The sequence below is a fragment of the Triticum urartu genome, chromosome 1A, assembly GCF_056163025.1.
Source record: "Triticum urartu cultivar PI428250 chromosome 1A, HENAU_Tu73, whole genome shotgun sequence".
In the NCBI taxonomy this organism is placed as follows: Eukaryota; Viridiplantae; Streptophyta; class Magnoliopsida; order Poales; family Poaceae; genus Triticum; species Triticum urartu.
The window spans coordinates 33,094,166-33,110,751 of record NC_141873.1 but is presented as its reverse complement, the minus strand read 5'-3'; the positions used below and the strand labels follow the sequence as shown (position 1 = coordinate 33,110,751).

The window sequence follows — 16,586 nt, the reverse complement described above, 5'->3', positions numbered from 1 at the left end:
GAGGGCCGAGTGTTGCTGAGCCTCGTCAGGGAGGGCTAACCCACCATAATACACCATTTTGATAGCAAATAATCACTTGTTCAGATGTATATTAGGCTTAAATCAGTTGTATTAGGGGGGGGCAGGGCCCCTGCTGGTCCCCCCCTGTCTCCGCCACTGGTTACACAAGCCCAAGCCTGGCCCGACGCAAAAGCCTTAAGCCCAAGCCCGGCCTGACATGACACATTTTTCCATCACACAAGCCCAAGCCCGACATGATGCAAAAGCCCAAAGCCCGAGGCTCCCCGGTTGGACTTCTGGGCTATCCGCTAGTGCTGCTCAGAATCATCATCATCAGAAAACTAAAAATACTTTTTCCCTCTTGCTTCTAGATCAGGAGCAAAGGGGAAGGGGAAGCTAGAGGATATCATGCAAGAGTTGGCTCTGAAGGAAGAGGATCTTGATGACGTGATCTTCAAGGACGACGATGCCCCTGCGGAGGAAGAACTCAGATGGATGGTATTGGCGCATGTGCACATGGACAAGGGTTTTAGTACCTACTGGTTTTCCGAAACATGTGATCTGCTTGGGATCTAGCAAGACAGGTGAAGATCAAAACCCTAGAAGATAACATATTCCAGATGCAGTTTAACTGCTTAGGGGACTGGGAGAGAGTCACCCAGGGGGGACTGTGGCACTTCAGGGGAAATCCAGTTATCATTGTTCCTTATGACGGTTACTCGAAGACCACATCCATCGAGTTGTTCAAGTTTGAAATCTGGGTGAGGATCATTGATCTGCCGATAGCATATCACGACAAGGTGAAGGCGCTGGCATCAGAGTTGGGCGAGTTTGTGGACTCGGAACCTTCATCCTTCGATTTTGAGGGCAACTTTTACCGGGTGAGGATCAGGCTAGATGTGCGCAATCCACTGAAGAAAGTAACGTCTCTGATCCGCGGTGGAGAGCGGCAGATATTTGCAGTAAAATACGAGCGTCTACCCGACTGGTGCCAAGTATGTGGCATGATGGGCCACGATTTCAAGGAACATGGTGATGGAGTCCACCCTCCTTCGGCGCTGATTTTCAAGAATTTGCGTGCTCCAGCTACCACTGCATGGGGGACGAAACGCCGTAACAGCAACCAGAAGGGCGGGAGGCAATAAGCAGGTCAGAGCAGCAACGGGCAGGAGAAAAGTGCAGGAGCGGAAGAACCGTCGTATGTTGATATGGAAGTGAATGATGAAAACCGTAAGCACAACTCCGACGGGGTGTTGCAGAGTCATAACCCGGGGTACGGGTCTGGAGATAGTGCCAGCGACAAAAAGTGGAGAGACGCCTCTTAGCCCACCTCCAAAACAGGACTCCAAGAGGTCTAAACCAACCCTACAAACTAAGAAGAATCCTGCTGGAGTGCTGAAGAAGATCCTCCCACAGGGCAAAAACTATGATGCTAGATCGGTGGCCTCCTCGGCGGAGGACCGCCGGGCGCAATGAGTTTGTTAAGTTGGAACTGCCGGGGTATTGGCAACGCCCCATCAGTTCAAGAGCTCCGCGAGATAGCGGTATAGTTTGCCCCTAAAGTGCTATGTATAATTGAAACTCGGATAGGGAGGGATAGAGCAGAAAATCTAGCAAACACTTTAGGTTTTGATTCATCATTTGCTGTTGACTCCGCTGGTAGAAGCGGGGGCCTAGTTCTTTTTTGGAATAATGAAATAAAGGTGAAAATTTTGGGCTACTCGAGGTTCCATATTGATGCAAAAATCTGTGATATTGGTTCGCAACCTTGGCGTTTGACATGCTTCTATGGAGAGGCACAAACACATCTTCGCCAAACGTCATGGGACACCCTGAAGGGGTTGGCTGCTCATAGACCCCTCCCATGGGTCTGTTTGGGCGATTTTAACGAAGTGCTAAGACGGGACGAACATGATGGTATAGGTCAGAGATGCCAAGCATAGATGCGAGGCTTTCGTGATGCCGTGGATGTTTGCGGTTTGAATGAATTGGGTTTCCAAGGCAGGATGTGGACGTTCGAGAAGAAAGTGACAGGCAGCACTTACACCAGGGTGAGGCTAGACAAAGCCCTTGCTACGGCAGAATGGAGCTCTCTGTTCCACGGTGCAGCGGTGGAACACCTTAAGGCGGCGACCTCTGATCATTCGCCTATTCTCTTGAAGTTGGAATCCACGGCGAGGCATCAAGCGAGAGAAAAGCTCTTTAGATACGAAGTTATGCGGGACTCTCATGCAGAGTTGAAGCAAACCGTGAGATCGGCATGGGATCCAAATAGCCAAAACCCATCTGTGAGTGCTGTACGAGCAAAGCTAGCATCGTTGGCTAGCAATCTGGGAGAGTGGAGCAAACACACTTTTGGCAGTGTGCGAGGAGAGATCAGAAGTTTGAAAAAAGAGTTAGACAGGCTGAGAAACATAAATGGCAGGACCGGCCCGAGTGCCGCTGAAGTGAAGATAAACGATCGCCTAATCGAGCTGTACCTCCGAGAGGAGTTGATGTGGCGCCAGCGGTCGAGAGTAGATTGGCTATCGGCGGGTGACAAGAATACACATTTTTTTCATCTTAGGGCATCGATGAGACGCAGAAAAAACTTGATCAAGTCTCTACAAAGATAGGACGGACAGCTCACGGATGACCCAACCGAGATGCAACAAATGGCGTGGTAGTTTTATCATATATACCTCGGAGGGGGTACAGGGGATGGAAGAGGTGCTGCAACATGTACTAGCAAAGGTAACAGATGAAATGAATGACAGTCTCATGGCTCCATTTAAGGAAGAGGAAGTTAAAACTGCACTCTTCCAAATGTTTCCCACGAAGGCCCCCGGGCCGGATGGGTACCCAGCCCACTTCTTTCAAAGACACTGGGACATATGTGGGGCCTCGGTCACCAATGCAGTTCTTGGTATTCTAAGGGGTGAAGAAAGTCCCGCATGCATAAATGATACTTTGCTGGTTTTAATACCAAAGGTAGCAAATCCAACACTTTTGACTTAGTTCTGACCCATCAGCCTTTCTAATGTATTTTACAAAATAGCATCGAAGGTACTTTCAAACCGTCTCAAAGTGATCTTACCTGATATCATATAAGAGGCGCAATCGGCCTTTGTTCCGGGGAGGCTCATCACAGACAACATAATCTCAGCCTATGAGTGTCTACATTTTATGAAGAGAAACCGGTCGAAGAATAACAGTTTTTGTGCATTGAAGTTAGATATGATGAAGGCTTATGACAGAGTTGAGTGGAGTTACCTCAAAGCCATTATGGAGAAACTAGGGTTTGCAGCACCATGGGTCTCCATCATTATGAACATGGTATCTTCAGTCTATGAGTGTCTACATTTTATGAAGAGAAACCGGTCGAAGAATAACCGTTTTTGTGCATTGAAGTTAGATATGATGAAGGCTTATGATAGAGTTGAGTGGAGTTACCTCAAAGCCATTATGGAGAAACTAGGGTTTGCAGCACCATGGGTCTCCATCATTATGAACATGGTATCTTCAGTCTCTTTATCAATTTTATTTAATGGCTTGAAACTGGAGGAGTTCAAACCCTCCAGAGGTATTCAGCAGGGAGATCCTATTTCTCCATACCTGTTCTTGTTGGCAGCAGAGGGCCTTTCGTGCCTTTTGAAATCACAAAACCAGTCATCCCAGCTTGGCGGAATTAAGGTGGCACCGACGATACCGTCAGTAAACCACCTATTATTCGCGGATGACAGTCTGCTGTTTTTAGGGCAAGTGTTAATGGAGCTGAAGAGGTATCAAACCTACTGGAGACCTACTATGCGGCATCGGGATAGAGAATAAACAGAGAGAAATCCTCTATATTTTTCAGCAAGGGGTGCCCGGAAATTGTAAGATCGGCAGTGAAAGGCCATCTTCATGTTCCCAATGAATCGTTGAGTGACAAATATTTGGGGTTACCTACGGATGTAGGACACTCCAAAAAGGGGACTTTCAAATATTTAAGTGATAGAATTTGGGAGAAGGTAAAAGGATGGATGGGCAAACTACTGTCAGCAGGAGGGAAGGATGTGCTAATTAAGTCTGTCGCCCAGGCTATACCTGTTTTTTCAATGTCATGTTTCAAACTCCCCAGGAGGCTGTGTGGGAACATAAGTGCCATTATTCAAAAAAATTGGTGGGGTTGCAAACAGGGTAAACGAAAACCAGCATGGGTATCTTGGGAGGTGATGACAAGACCTAAGTATCTGGGAGGTTTGGGCTTCAGAGATCTTGAGCTGTTTAACTTGGCTTTACTGGCGCGACAGGCGTGGAGACTTCTTCAGGAGCCAACCTCCCTGAGTGCGAGGATTTTGAAGGCTTCTTATTATCCTAATGGAATCATCCTCTCGGCAGAATTGGTATCTAGGCCATCATAAATTTGGAGAGCAATATTGGAAGGAAGGGATATTATGAAGCAAGGAATCATTAGCAGAATTGGCAATGGCCAGAGTACAGATATATGGTCAGACAACTGGATACCGAAGAAGGCCTCACGTCGACCGATCTTATCGCTGGTTGCTAACCCACCACGCATGGTGCATGAGCTACTCCTTCCAGCGTTGGCGTCCTGGAATGAAGATCTAGTGAGGAGTGTATTTTTGCCAGTTGATGCGGGCGAAATCCTAAAAATACCTGTATGCATGCGAGATGTTCCTGACTCATGGGCATGGTATCCGGATAAGAAAGGTAATTTCTCGGTTAGCTCAGTCAACCGAATGATCATCAGCACAAAGATAGAAAGGGAGAGTTGGTTAGAAGGGCGCGCGGGCACCTCAAAAACCTCATCAGAAGAGAAGGCTTAGAGCTCTCTCCGGAAGCTGCAAGTTCCGTCCAAAGTTCGAGTGTTCTTATGGAGGCTGGCACGGCATTCATTACCGACAACGGATGTTCTTCGAAACAGAAACATGTCAGTGCAAGATGCATGTCCTCTGTGCGGAGGGGAAGATTCATGGAGACACGCTCTTGTCTCTTGCACTATGGCAAGATGTACACAGGAGAATACCTCGGCTCTTCGGCTGTTGTGTTCAGTGGCATCAAGGATCCTTTGATCCTTGAAGTTTATGCGTGCAAAGAGGCAATGGCCCTGGCAGAAGACCTCAACTCCGGAAGCAGAGGACTACATGCAGCGATTCTACATGAAATATCAGAACGGATGAGTCTTTTTCTTTCTTGCAATTTTGTTTTTGAACGTAGAAATTTTAATTTCGAGGCTCATGATCTCTTCAAGTTTGCTAGTAGTCTTTCGGTTGGTCGTCATGTATGGTTGGGCATGCCTCACGACCTTAACCTTGTACCCACAAACATTTTGTTGGTTTAAATAAAGACCGGCGAGAATTCTAAAAAAAATCAGAAAACTAAAAGAAATATAGAGTTTCAGTACTGTGCCCACAAGTAGCAGAGGCCACGCCACATCCTCTACCGGCCAGGCAGCCGCTGCTGCAACCGCCGTCGACGAGCGGAGCGGCAGCGCACCCCACCTCCCCTGCCCACCCGGCCGCGGCGCCGCATTTTCTTCCCGTCCGGTACTAGCCACGCCCCATCTTCTCCCCGATCCAGCAGCAGCCACATTTCCCCATCTCCTCCCCTGTCCAGCGGCTAGCACCCACGCGTCGCCGTCCGGCCGTCCGGCCGCCGCGTCGGACCTCCTCGCCCGCATCTGCCGCGGCGAGCCGGCGCGCTCGTCCCTACCCCTCGACCTCGAGTGGTAGGCCAACATTCCCTCCATCCGGCCGCCGCGTCGCAGCTTCCCCCATCCGGCAGATGCGGCGTCGCCTCCGCTCCGTCCACGTCCGGCAGCGGCAGCCACGCCCCTGTCCCCGCGCGCACTGTTTCCCACGCATGGCGAGCGGGCGGCGGCCGAAGGGATTTGGGGGTTTCTCCGTTCGCGTGCAGCGGTGGTTGGGATTTGGGGATTTCTCCTTCCGTGCGTCTCTGCACCCTCCTCCTCCTCCTCCTCCCCCACGCCGTGCTCCAACGGCGCCACCTCTGATGGCCGAGGAGCATCCTGCAGATGCAACACCTCGGATGGCCGAGCAGCACAATGCGGCCATCATCACCAGTCCACTGCACGACGACGATCTGCTCGAGAGGATCCTGATCAGCCTCCCCCGCGCCGTGCCCGTCTCCGGCCGCTGGTGCCGCGTCGGGCTTCCTCAAACGCTTCCGTTTCAGCCACCCGTCGTCGCCCCTCGTCGGCGTATTCGTGGACAACAAAAACGAGCGCATCCCCCGCTTCCACACCGGCATCACCACCGGCAACCCCGGCATCGCCTCACCCGCCTTGACAATCTCTGTACAGGGTGGTCAGGGTGGGCCGCGGCCCACACTGGGATTTTGAATGTGCTTTATATACCTACTAGTAAATTGTACGTGCTTTGCACGTCATTTAAATACGTGTGCAAAGTTCAATTCATGGATACACGGCTTGCTCCCTTCAGACATGGCACCTTCGCATGTAAGGCTTCATCAAGTTCATTATTGTAGCCATTCTGTTTTGTATATATGTTGCCTGAAAATAAGGGTTCAGTCCTGTATATAAAGGTTTACATGCTTAGTATTAATATCTCGTACTAAGCTTACTTCTTGAAAACTTCCAACTTCTCCCTGACGCGATTAGTGCACGCGTTGCAGACGCTCTGCCAGTGTGCGTACCTTACCAGTTACATGCATGAATGGATAACCTTAGGCAAGTGAAACTTTTCCTACATTGTATATAGTGATGGTTCTAGAAACCAGTGGTACGTTCATTGGTACTGTAGCTGCGAATCCTGCAATTTTCAACCATCCGATTGACTCTATCAACGGCTCACATTGCTTTTTGGTTTTGAGATCCAAACATTTAAAACTTGTACACTATAGAGTAGTATAGATATCTATAATTGGGCCTGAGAGGAAAAAACAGCCCAGTAACTTATCCAGGGACGAACGCATCACGGCCTGTCCAAGCAGAACCTTCGTCTCGCCCGGTCGCCCCCCTCGCTCAGCGACTCCTCTGCGGCTCTGCTCGACCAAGACACCCAGCCGTCGCGGCTTCGCCGGTCGCCGGCCGGAGCCCGGAGTTCAGCCGTCCAGGAGATGCCCGCCTCCCCTCTTCCCGGCTTCCTGCCCGGCCGCCCGGTCCAGCCGCGCCCCTGCAGACTGCGGTCCCGGCGTCCCGCATCCTCTTTCTGGCGCCCCGCCGGCCCGTCCGCCCCCCTTCAAAGCCCCACCACGGCGGCAAACCCCTGGCCGATTTAAGGTACCCAAATGCCTCAATTTCAGACTTAGGTTTGCTTTTTTTTGCCCCAATTTCATGTACATTTAAGGCTTAAATTTTGCCTCAATTATTTCATTATAGTTGTCTTGAATGAAGCCAACTATCATTTCTTCCTCAATTACTTTCATTCTTTTTTTTTGCATAATCAATTACTTTCATTCTGCACATAATGCCTCAATTTACTTGTGTATTGTGTATTGATAGAAAGTAATTTTTGTTACAGAATTAGTGAAGAATGAAGAGGGCCGGAGACATTGTTTCTCTTTTTCAAAGAGAAGTTATTAAGATAGGGAAGAAGAAGAAGGCAGGGACTATGCCGGATGTGGCCCAAGAGCAAACCCGAGAACTTTTGTGTACGCATGTTGTGATTGAAGAGCAAACTAGATGGTTGATAGTCTTTTGGATGATTGCCTAGTCACGTACATTGAGAGGGACGTTTTCTCCCAGATGAATGAAGATGATATAATTGATACCTTCGTGGCAATGCAAGAGCGTAGGCCAGAAAAATAGTCTTTTTGAACTCGTCAAGGTATGCACTATGGTCTAGGTAGTATTTACTATGTAGGCTTCTTTATGCAAAATTAGAATTTAATTGAGAATTTTAGAGTGTTCATAAGACCATATTGCTTTATGATATTGATAATTAGCTAGCACGTTCATATAACATATTGCTTATGAAAAAAAATTGGGGGGCGGACCACCCTGGTGTCAAATGCTAGCTCCACCACTGCCTCCGGGACTGCTGCAATGGCCACCTCCTCCTCTCCGGATCCGACGGTTCACTGTGCATCTATGACCCGCTCTCCGAGCGGCGTGTGCCCATCGGCCCGCGCACGCATCTTGACCAGCGCTGGAAGTGCCTCGGCGACTGCTTGCTTGACGGCCTTGCCCGCCATATGGTCTCCGTGGAGCAACGCGGCCAACAGACGCATGCCGAGGAGTCCTTGCAGTGGCAGAGCAACTCCAGATTCAATGTACGAGCCGTTGAGTATAACTCCGGCACGCTTGAGTGGCGCGTCCACCCACCCACAGACTGGGTGGACGAAGGTTCAGTTGACGAAATTGCAATTGAAGGCAATGTATGCAGCCGGCCACATATTCTGGGAAACTGATGTCGCCAGATTGCTGGTGCTTGACACGAGCACCATGGAGTCCTCAGAGCACGGTGTCCCATGGGAGATAGTCTCTACCAGTTGGGCCATCGGAGAGCTCCGAGACGGCAAGGGCTGCCTCGTGTGCCTCCAAGGCCTCAATAGCTCCTTCGGCAAAGATGGCCTCATAGTGGAGGAACCTCTCCGCCTGGAAGTCCGGGCACTAAAGAAGGAGGAGGAGGATAAGCAAGGTAAATTTTGTTGCAAGTGCGAGAAGGGTGTCCGGGTGAGCGAGATGCTCCCGGAGGACGCTCGCTCGTGTGTGTAGAGTCCACAAGGTCATCAACGTCTAATGAGTAAGCGTTTAACTCTCCCTACTTTCATTTGTATCAAACATAAATTGCAGTTCAGGCTGGTGACATGTATCTTCTCTTGTACATTTATAGAGACAAAGTGTTCAGATTCCTAGCAAGAACATGGATGGCCGCGAAGGCGCCTCTTCTGGTGGATCGGAATCTGGTAATACTCAATGTAGCTCAGTTCGAAATAGGGGTGGTTTGGTACAGTCAAAATACATGATACAGAAATATATAGAGGGGAAAATTTCAGAGCCTATGTCCCTTGAGTCCTTGACCCATGTTACCTGTATGTGCGCTCCTCCTCTAATTCACTCTATACATTGCAGCATCTCTCCAAAGTCGACTTCAGGTGGAATCCCCTAATGTCAGTGGATCTAGTTGTATTGAGGATGCGTCATGTGATGATGATAACCAGCGTGCATTGGCGTCTCTGGGTATTGGAGATGCAGTACACACAGATGCAACAACAGCAGCAGCCATCAATGCCGTAGATTCTCATGCCAACGGTACCACAAAGACATACCTATTTTTGAAAAAATAAATCTACATACTTCAGATTTATTTTCCTTATAATCTCTACTTATCTGCAGAAGAAGCAACTGGTGGCTGGGCATCTGACAGAAGAACAAAGCTAACTACAACTCTTGAGAAAGTAGCACAAGGTACAATCTGATATCTGTCCCAGTTATGAACAAAAGAATTCACTAAATCCTTCAATTTCAATTTCAAATTGCAATTGCACTTCCAGCAATTTGTCAGTCTCATCACAGTCGGGTCCCAACCTTGTCTCCAATGTAGGATGGAGAAAGGATGTTCCTTATTTTATTTTATTTGTGATGAGGGAAAGGCAACATATATTAGATGTTCCTTATGTTTGTGTTGTGCCTGAAATAGATTCAAGTATATAACATTGTTTCGTACTGCAGAAGTACACATCAGCCAGACTCCTTTTAGTTCAGAGCAACATGATATTGGTGAGAAATCAAGTCAAGATCTGCATGGTGGTAGTGCTAGGATTCAGCCAATGGAAAAGGACCCGTGTCATGATGAACTGACTCTGCAAACGGCTGGTGTTTTCCCTTCTGGAAGCTGTGACGGGGATATTCTAGAAGATAAATCTGAAACCGACAACCTGACAAAGAATACTAGAGAAGATACAGAAATGTTGGAGCAACAGAATAGTGATAAGGCTAACATACAAGTCAGTTGCGCCAACAAAATGAGTGAAGTGCTCTATGATGATAATAACACCTTGGAGAAGAATACAATCTGTGGTGGGAAGGTTACTGTAGAGTGCCACTTGGCCTTGTTACACAATAAAAGTTCAGAAGCTAGGAGTAACGCCATTTCATCTCCAATGCAGAAGGTATTACTAGCACATTGGCACACACAACTGCACGTGCAACATCATTATTCTCTTAGATATACATTTTTATATATGTAGTTCTATTTTTTTTACCAAAAAAGTGATTATAAGTGAGCCAAAAACATAATTATAATATCCTCACTGGTTACATTTTGAATATTTTTTGGTTGCTTTGATTATAACCAGTGGAGAACCAATAAAATTCTAATAGTTTTTGGGAAATTATATGAAAAGCGTAATATCTAACATAAAATTTCGTAACAACTGAAATTCTGTTAATCAATACAATTGAACATATATAGCCACTGATATATGTGGCCAATGAAACACTAGCATTTTTGTTCTTCTATAAATTTCACATAATATTCATCTGATTTTCATGGGATCAATCAAACAGCCTTCTTTTTACTTGTTTTGGTATTTCGTATTTACTTTTCTTGTTCTCATTTGTATTTTTGTATTATGCTCTGTCCTCTCCCTGCTTTCTTCAATCCCGTGGTCACATGCCGATTTCTAGAGGCTACAGCATGGTTTTCAAGTCGCGACTCATGCGAGTCGCTCTGGGGGAGCGACTCGGAAGAAGTCGAGCCTGCGTTGTGACTAGTCGTGACTCAGAGTCGCCAGTCGACACTAAGCTTAGTCGACCATATTTTTGCGACTCATAGACTAGTCGAGCGACTCGAAATCCATGGGCTACAGCCTCCACATTGGTGTCATTTGTATCTCTTTACAGTTCTGTTCTCCATCATATTTTTTTAGAAAAATATCAATTGTGAAACAAACTATCAATATTGTTCAAATAGTGCCATGATTGTCATAACAAAAAGTACACTTGTTAAAGAAGAGCTTGGTCAGCTTTAAAGTCTACAATCTTATGTACATCTATTATTTAAAGTTTGTCAAGAATAATAATCTTATGTAAATGGTAGCGTGTAACTTCACTTGTATTATTTCAAAGTGAACTTTACTTTGGATATGGGATTACGATTGCTCGCATATATGTACATCCTTTTAAAATGTTGCAGAGGCCCTTTGCGTGCCAGAGCCATGTAAATGGTTGCACCATGAGCTATGACAGTAAGAACAATTTAGCCAAGCCTTTTAGGGAAGTCCATGAGCCGAAGAAACGTTTCGCACGGAGATTCGCTGGGTGTCGCGAGGAGTTTTCTTCAAAGAATGAAAGGAAGATTCATGAGGGATCTAGTGCTCACGTCGAGGTCAACACAAAGCAGCCATCCCATACCACATAGTTTACCTCCTGTACCCATGCCTTTCTCTTTCAGAAGTTTATCAGACACACACCAACCGCTTGCCATTTTGTAGCTTTCCACCAATAGGATTAATTGTGTCAGCACCTCTCCTGCCGGTGGACCAGAAGCCCATGAAGAGCCCAGGCCCACACAAGTGGTGGGCCTTCGCACAAGCAACTGACCACGTAAACCGAACAAGCTAGTAAGTGGAGACGACTGGGTCATTTGATAAGGACGGTTTAAGAAGCTCACAGTGCCAGGAGGAAAGTCATCGAAGATCAATCACGGATCATAGTTTATCTAGGCACTCAACCCTAATTAAGCCCCCCAATTCTTGATTCTTCTATTCCGCACAATTGTGCTTGTATAAGCTTGTAACCTGAATCCAGCGTATTTCCTGAACCCTGTCTAGTGAATTCAGTGAGTGAACTAGAGCCCAGTTAACAAAATGCCACTTCAAGGACTGCAGCACGACATTTACAACGGTGGTGTATTTGCATTCTTACATGTTTATCTTCTTTCCCTTTCAAGGATTTGTTTCTCCGCAATTTACTGCAAAACTGTTTTTTTTTCATTCTCGGCAACTTTGAATTTCAGAGACATAAATGTACCAAGCATTACAAGGAACAACATGAGCAGGGGAGAAGAAAGGACATATATATCAACAGAGAGCCTTACACATATGCGCTGGAGACACAGCATTGCAGTCTGCACAAGTCTGAATCTTCTGTGCTTGTGCAGTATTTTTTGCACATGTTCTCTGGATACAGTTGCAGCAGTGTTAAGGGTGAGTTTTTGTGTGTGTGTGTGTGTGTGTGTAACCTGGCATAAATTATGATGTGTAGTGGTTATGTTTAGAGCATGGCTCTAATTCTTCTTCTAGATGCAGATTCTGTTCACTGTGCTGTGTTTTTGCACAAACCACAAACTGAAGCAGATCGATGTTCAGAGTTGATATGGCCCCTTTCCTGAACAAAATTAACTTTTTTGTTGAGGGAAACTAAACCTTTATTTAAACAAAGTTCTCAGAGATTTCTTGTGTGCGGCCCCAGTTTTTTTTCTTTTCAGTTTCCCATGTCCTGAAACTTCCAGAACCGCCCAGCATTTTGCATATCTCCAACAAGTTTACAAGCCTGATTAGTTTTAATTTTGGAATATGTCCGCAAGCCTGATTAGTTTAATTTTGTAGCTTTCGTCCTCTCCCACTAATCTGATAATTTGCTAGACTATTTCTTGTACTAGGTTCTGATGTAACATGAACTGATTTCTTTTGGATCATGTAGATTCTGCAGGCATTTCAATATCTTAAGACAGGTTAGCATCACAAGTTGTTGCCTGTACTGTAGTGAAACAACATTTAATGATCTAGGCACTGCATAATTGTTATACATTCATATTGCAAGCTCCCATATCTTAGAACAGCTGCAGGATGTCAAGGACAAGGATGTGGCTCTGCCACTGAAGAAGCCTAGCAGCAACCGGAGCTTGACTGGTTCGAGAAATTTGGCGCCAGTCCACGTCGAGTTGGCTACATCATAACACCGCACCGCAAAGATGTTCAGTTGACTGTTGCAGGTGTAATATGTCAGGTTCTTGGTAAGGGTGACCAGTGAAGAGTAAGTATGCATAATCTTTGGTTACATTCGCAGCTTCTAGCCTCTGGGCCATGCACAGGTTGTATCGATCCAGTTACAGGAGTGTATGTGGTGGTCGTTTTGTATATGGCTGGAATTATATGAAGTAGTATGCTGAGTTTAACACTGTAGCGTTGCTTAATTACATCAAGTTGGTACTATCATCGTGGATTGTAGCATCGATCAATGTTCAGAATTAATATGGTTCTGCTACTAGTGTTCATTGACTGTCAGCACATTGCTCTTCTGAAACGCAAGTGGACGAACTGTTAAATAGTTTCCTGTGCACCTGTGACGTAGTTTCCCGGCACATTCATCCATGTTTTGGATTTTACCACAGTATTTTATACCTCCTGGCCTTGGTTGCTCAGAGTCTCTAATTTCCTACATGTTTGCATGTTTTGTTACAATTTAGTGAGGTAATTAATGAGAAGTGGATTCAGGTATGATCTATACTTTCATGGCAAATCCCGAACCTCTTTTAAGTCATATGTTTGCACTAAGTTTTTTTAGTTTGTGTCCCAACATATTTTCCTAATTTTATCTTATTGGACAGGTGATATTTGCATAAATCCATCATTGTTCTCAATTATTATTTAAAAAATGGCCACTCATCTTCCTATAGTTCAAGTCCCTTAATCCCTTCCTTGTCCAAGTAGATGCTTGTAGTTGAACCACTCTGATATACGGTATTACTGGATACTTGCTTGTAGTTGTAGATGCTTATGTAAATATAATATCCTGTCGATGTATTTGCGTAATCTTGGATACTTTTGTGTTGGTTACAAGGAAACAAATGAGATTAGAAAACCGTGCGACAATTTTTTTTTGTTACTGATTAGAAATGTGACAAGGTCTGTCCTACTATTGCACAGACGACAAACTGAAGCAGGTCGATGTTCAGAGTTGATACGGCTCTTTTCGTGAAAATATTACGTGGACAAACTTTTTGCAAAGTTCCGAACCACCCAGCACTCTACACCTCTTGGAGAGTCCTTGGTTGGTCTGAACCTGAGCCTGCGGTGACCTTCTGACAGGTTGACAAGTTATTATGGCAGCCGAGAGGGGCACTCAATGAGAGTTAGTAGTTGGATTATGGTCGCAAGCCTGATCGATCAGTCTATCTTGTTGATCAAACTGCCACAGCATATTCCTCTTCTTGAATTTTTCAAATTTTGTTCTGGTATCTTTCTTCATTCATTACTACGTATCTTGACATTTTTTTCCTTTATTCAACAAGAGGATGTACCCTCCGACCTCTGTATCCAGCAATGCACATAGCTGGTTAAGCTTATGAGTTTATGACCAGTGAACTCTTTCAGCTTTTATTTTGTACTCCCTCCGTCCTGAAATGTAAGACGTTTTTTGATACTATCATAATATCAAAAAACGTCTTACATCTCAAGACCGAGGGAGTATTTTTGAAGCTTGGGTTCTCCGGGTAAATCGGGATAATTTGATCAACTGTTTCACTGCAAGTGTGAGACGAAAGAACATTGAACTGATGCGGTCGCTCAAGCAGATGGACTCTCTGTCAGTAGTTGATGCCTGTTTTGTAGCTGCAAGAGATCTACTTAGGCTGCATGTCCAACATGTACTCCCTCTATCCCATCTTTCCCTAATAATAAAGCATGGATTGACTCCGTGGGTTCACCGTCACAATACTACATGGTCTACTGGATCGCCACAAGCACGTGTTGCAGTGTAAAGAGGTCAGCAGGTACATTTTCCTTTTTTCTCGAATAGGCACAAGTATGCATACTATATATTAAAGAAGAAGATGGGTATAGAACCCCTTCCCTTCACGTTGGTGAGTACATGTTAGAAGTTACACGAGATCCAACTCCATTGGTACAAAGCAACTAAACTACTCTCACGCCATCGCCCACCTAGCTAGCGCCCCAAACAAGGCTTCCACGTTTTATTCTAGTAGTCCCGCTTGCCTCCAAAGTCCGGCCCTTGTCAGGTACTTCTTCCGTTTCAAAATAGATAACTCTATTTTATACTAATTTAGTACAAAATAAAGTCATCTACATCTAAAAAAAAAGTAGAGTCATTTATTTTAAAACGGAGGGAGCACGTATATGGCCGCGCGTGCGCGTGGCGCCCAAGAATCTGGTTACTGGACGACAAATTTGCTTACTGTCCGTTAGTCGCTTATATCTCGCCACCCACTATAAACACATGTATCAAAACTTTTGAATATAAACGTCCGTGTAATGTTAAATGGCCATGGCAACTCTCATCGAACAAGAAACTAGTCGTGGTGTTGTGGTAAGGGGAGGAGATCTCTTCACTACTGCATGGTGCAATGGTGCCGATGACATGTGGGCGTAGAGGTCCACACGACAGCGATCGTACTGTGCTTTTGCAGATGATGTCCCAAGTCCCACCCTCGTGGTAGTACATGCCATCCACAACAACTAGTCAAGGGTTCGAATACCCAATCTGCACCTTTTGCATATTCTGTAAGATAAAAGTATGGATTTGTCTAGAACTCAGTCGACTTAGACTTCGTGAAGTCTAAGTCGCATGACGTCATCGTATAAAAGTTGATTGAATGTGACTCCGTTCCTTGTTCTGTGTTCGCTACAGACCACATGGGCTTTTGTTTAGCTGGAGACCACATGGGCTTTTGTTCGGTTGTGTTGCACTCATCCATCGTTGTGTGTTTTTTTTTATTTAGCCACCTAATACATGCATTGCTACACAGTGTAATGGAGCTCCGATTTTGTGGCTAGCTTCGCTCATGTTCCGCTCCTTGCATTCGTGTCATCTTGTTACACCTTTTCTTTTATTATTTAAAAAAATTATTTTATATTTAAAAAAGGAAAGATTTTTTTAATGTAACAAAGAAATAAAAAACAAAAATAAAGAAGAAGACAATTAATTTAGTTGGGTGCAAACAAAGGACATACAACTATGTGCTGTCAAGTAGCGTGCAAATGGATATCAATATTATTTTCGAAGGGAAAAGATAAATTACCCTGTTGTTGTTGCATTAGGCACCATGCAATTGCAATCGGATTGCAACAGTTGTAGTTGCATGTCTACCGGTGGGCCTGCAACTAGCTGACAACCCCCTACCAACCCAGTTGCAGCCGCGTTGTACATCATGCAGTTGCAATCGGCTTTCAACACTTGCAATTGCAACTCTATTGATGGACATGCAAATGGCCGACAACCCCTATCAACCCACTAAAGTCGAGTTGCAACTAGCTGACGAAGCCCCATACCAGCACAGTTGCAGCCACGTTGGGGGCTATGCACTTCAATCAGGTTGCAACACTTGCAGTTGCATGTCTATCAAAGGACATGCAACTAGCCGATAACCTCATAAAAGCATAGTTGCATCCACGTTGGGCGCCATGCAGTTGCAGCCGGGTTGCAACACTTGCAGTTGCATGTCTAGCAAAGGACATGCAACTAGCCGACAACACCATAAAAGCACAGTTGCATCTGCGTTGGGGGCCATGCAGTTGCAGCCGGGTTGCAACACTTGCAGCTGCATGTCTACCAGTGGACATGCAACTAGCCGACAAGCCCCTACAAGCCCAATTGCAGCCGCGTTGGGGGCCATGCAGTTGCAGCCGGGTTGTAACACCTGCAGTTGTATGTCTAG

General features: G+C 45.7%; 2 protein-coding genes across 2 annotated transcripts; both read left to right on the top strand.

Annotated features, from left to right (window-relative positions):
- The first annotated feature begins 620 nt into the window (after nucleotides 1–620).
- LOC147988776 (uncharacterized) lies at nucleotides 621–1,145 on the top strand. The gene has a single exon (XM_087535877.1). It carries the CDS (start codon nucleotides 621–623, stop codon nucleotides 1,143–1,145), a length of 525 nt encoding a protein of 174 aa, XP_087392003.1.
- Nucleotides 1,146–8,831: 7,686 nt separating this feature from the next.
- Nucleotides 8,832–11,602, top strand: LOC147988775 (uncharacterized). The gene is made up of 6 exons (XM_087546924.1): nucleotides 8,832–8,874; nucleotides 9,041–9,220; nucleotides 9,305–9,376; nucleotides 9,641–10,080; nucleotides 11,106–11,297; nucleotides 11,404–11,602. Exons 1-6 carry the CDS (start codon nucleotides 8,832–8,834, stop codon nucleotides 11,509–11,511), a joined length of 1,035 nt encoding a protein of 344 aa, XP_087403050.1. The 3' UTR covers nucleotides 11,512–11,602.
- Nucleotides 11,603–16,586: the final 4,984 nt, after the last annotated feature.

Bases quoted from the DNA above. Each gene is read 5' to 3' on its own strand.
- LOC147988776 (XM_087535877.1), top strand. From the start codon at position 621: ATGCAGTTTAACTGCTTAGGGGACTGGGAGAGAGTCACCCAGGGGGGA.
- LOC147988775 (XM_087546924.1), top strand. From the start codon at position 8,832: ATGGATGGCCGCGAAGGCGCCTCTTCTGGTGGATCGGAATCTG. The intron at 8,875-9,040 runs GTAATACTCAAT...TATACATTGCAG, and splicing joins TTCTGGTGGATCGGAATCTG to CATCTCTCCAAAGTCGACTT. The intron at 9,377-9,640 runs GTACAATCTGAT...TTCGTACTGCAG, and splicing joins TCTTGAGAAAGTAGCACAAG to AAGTACACATCAGCCAGACT.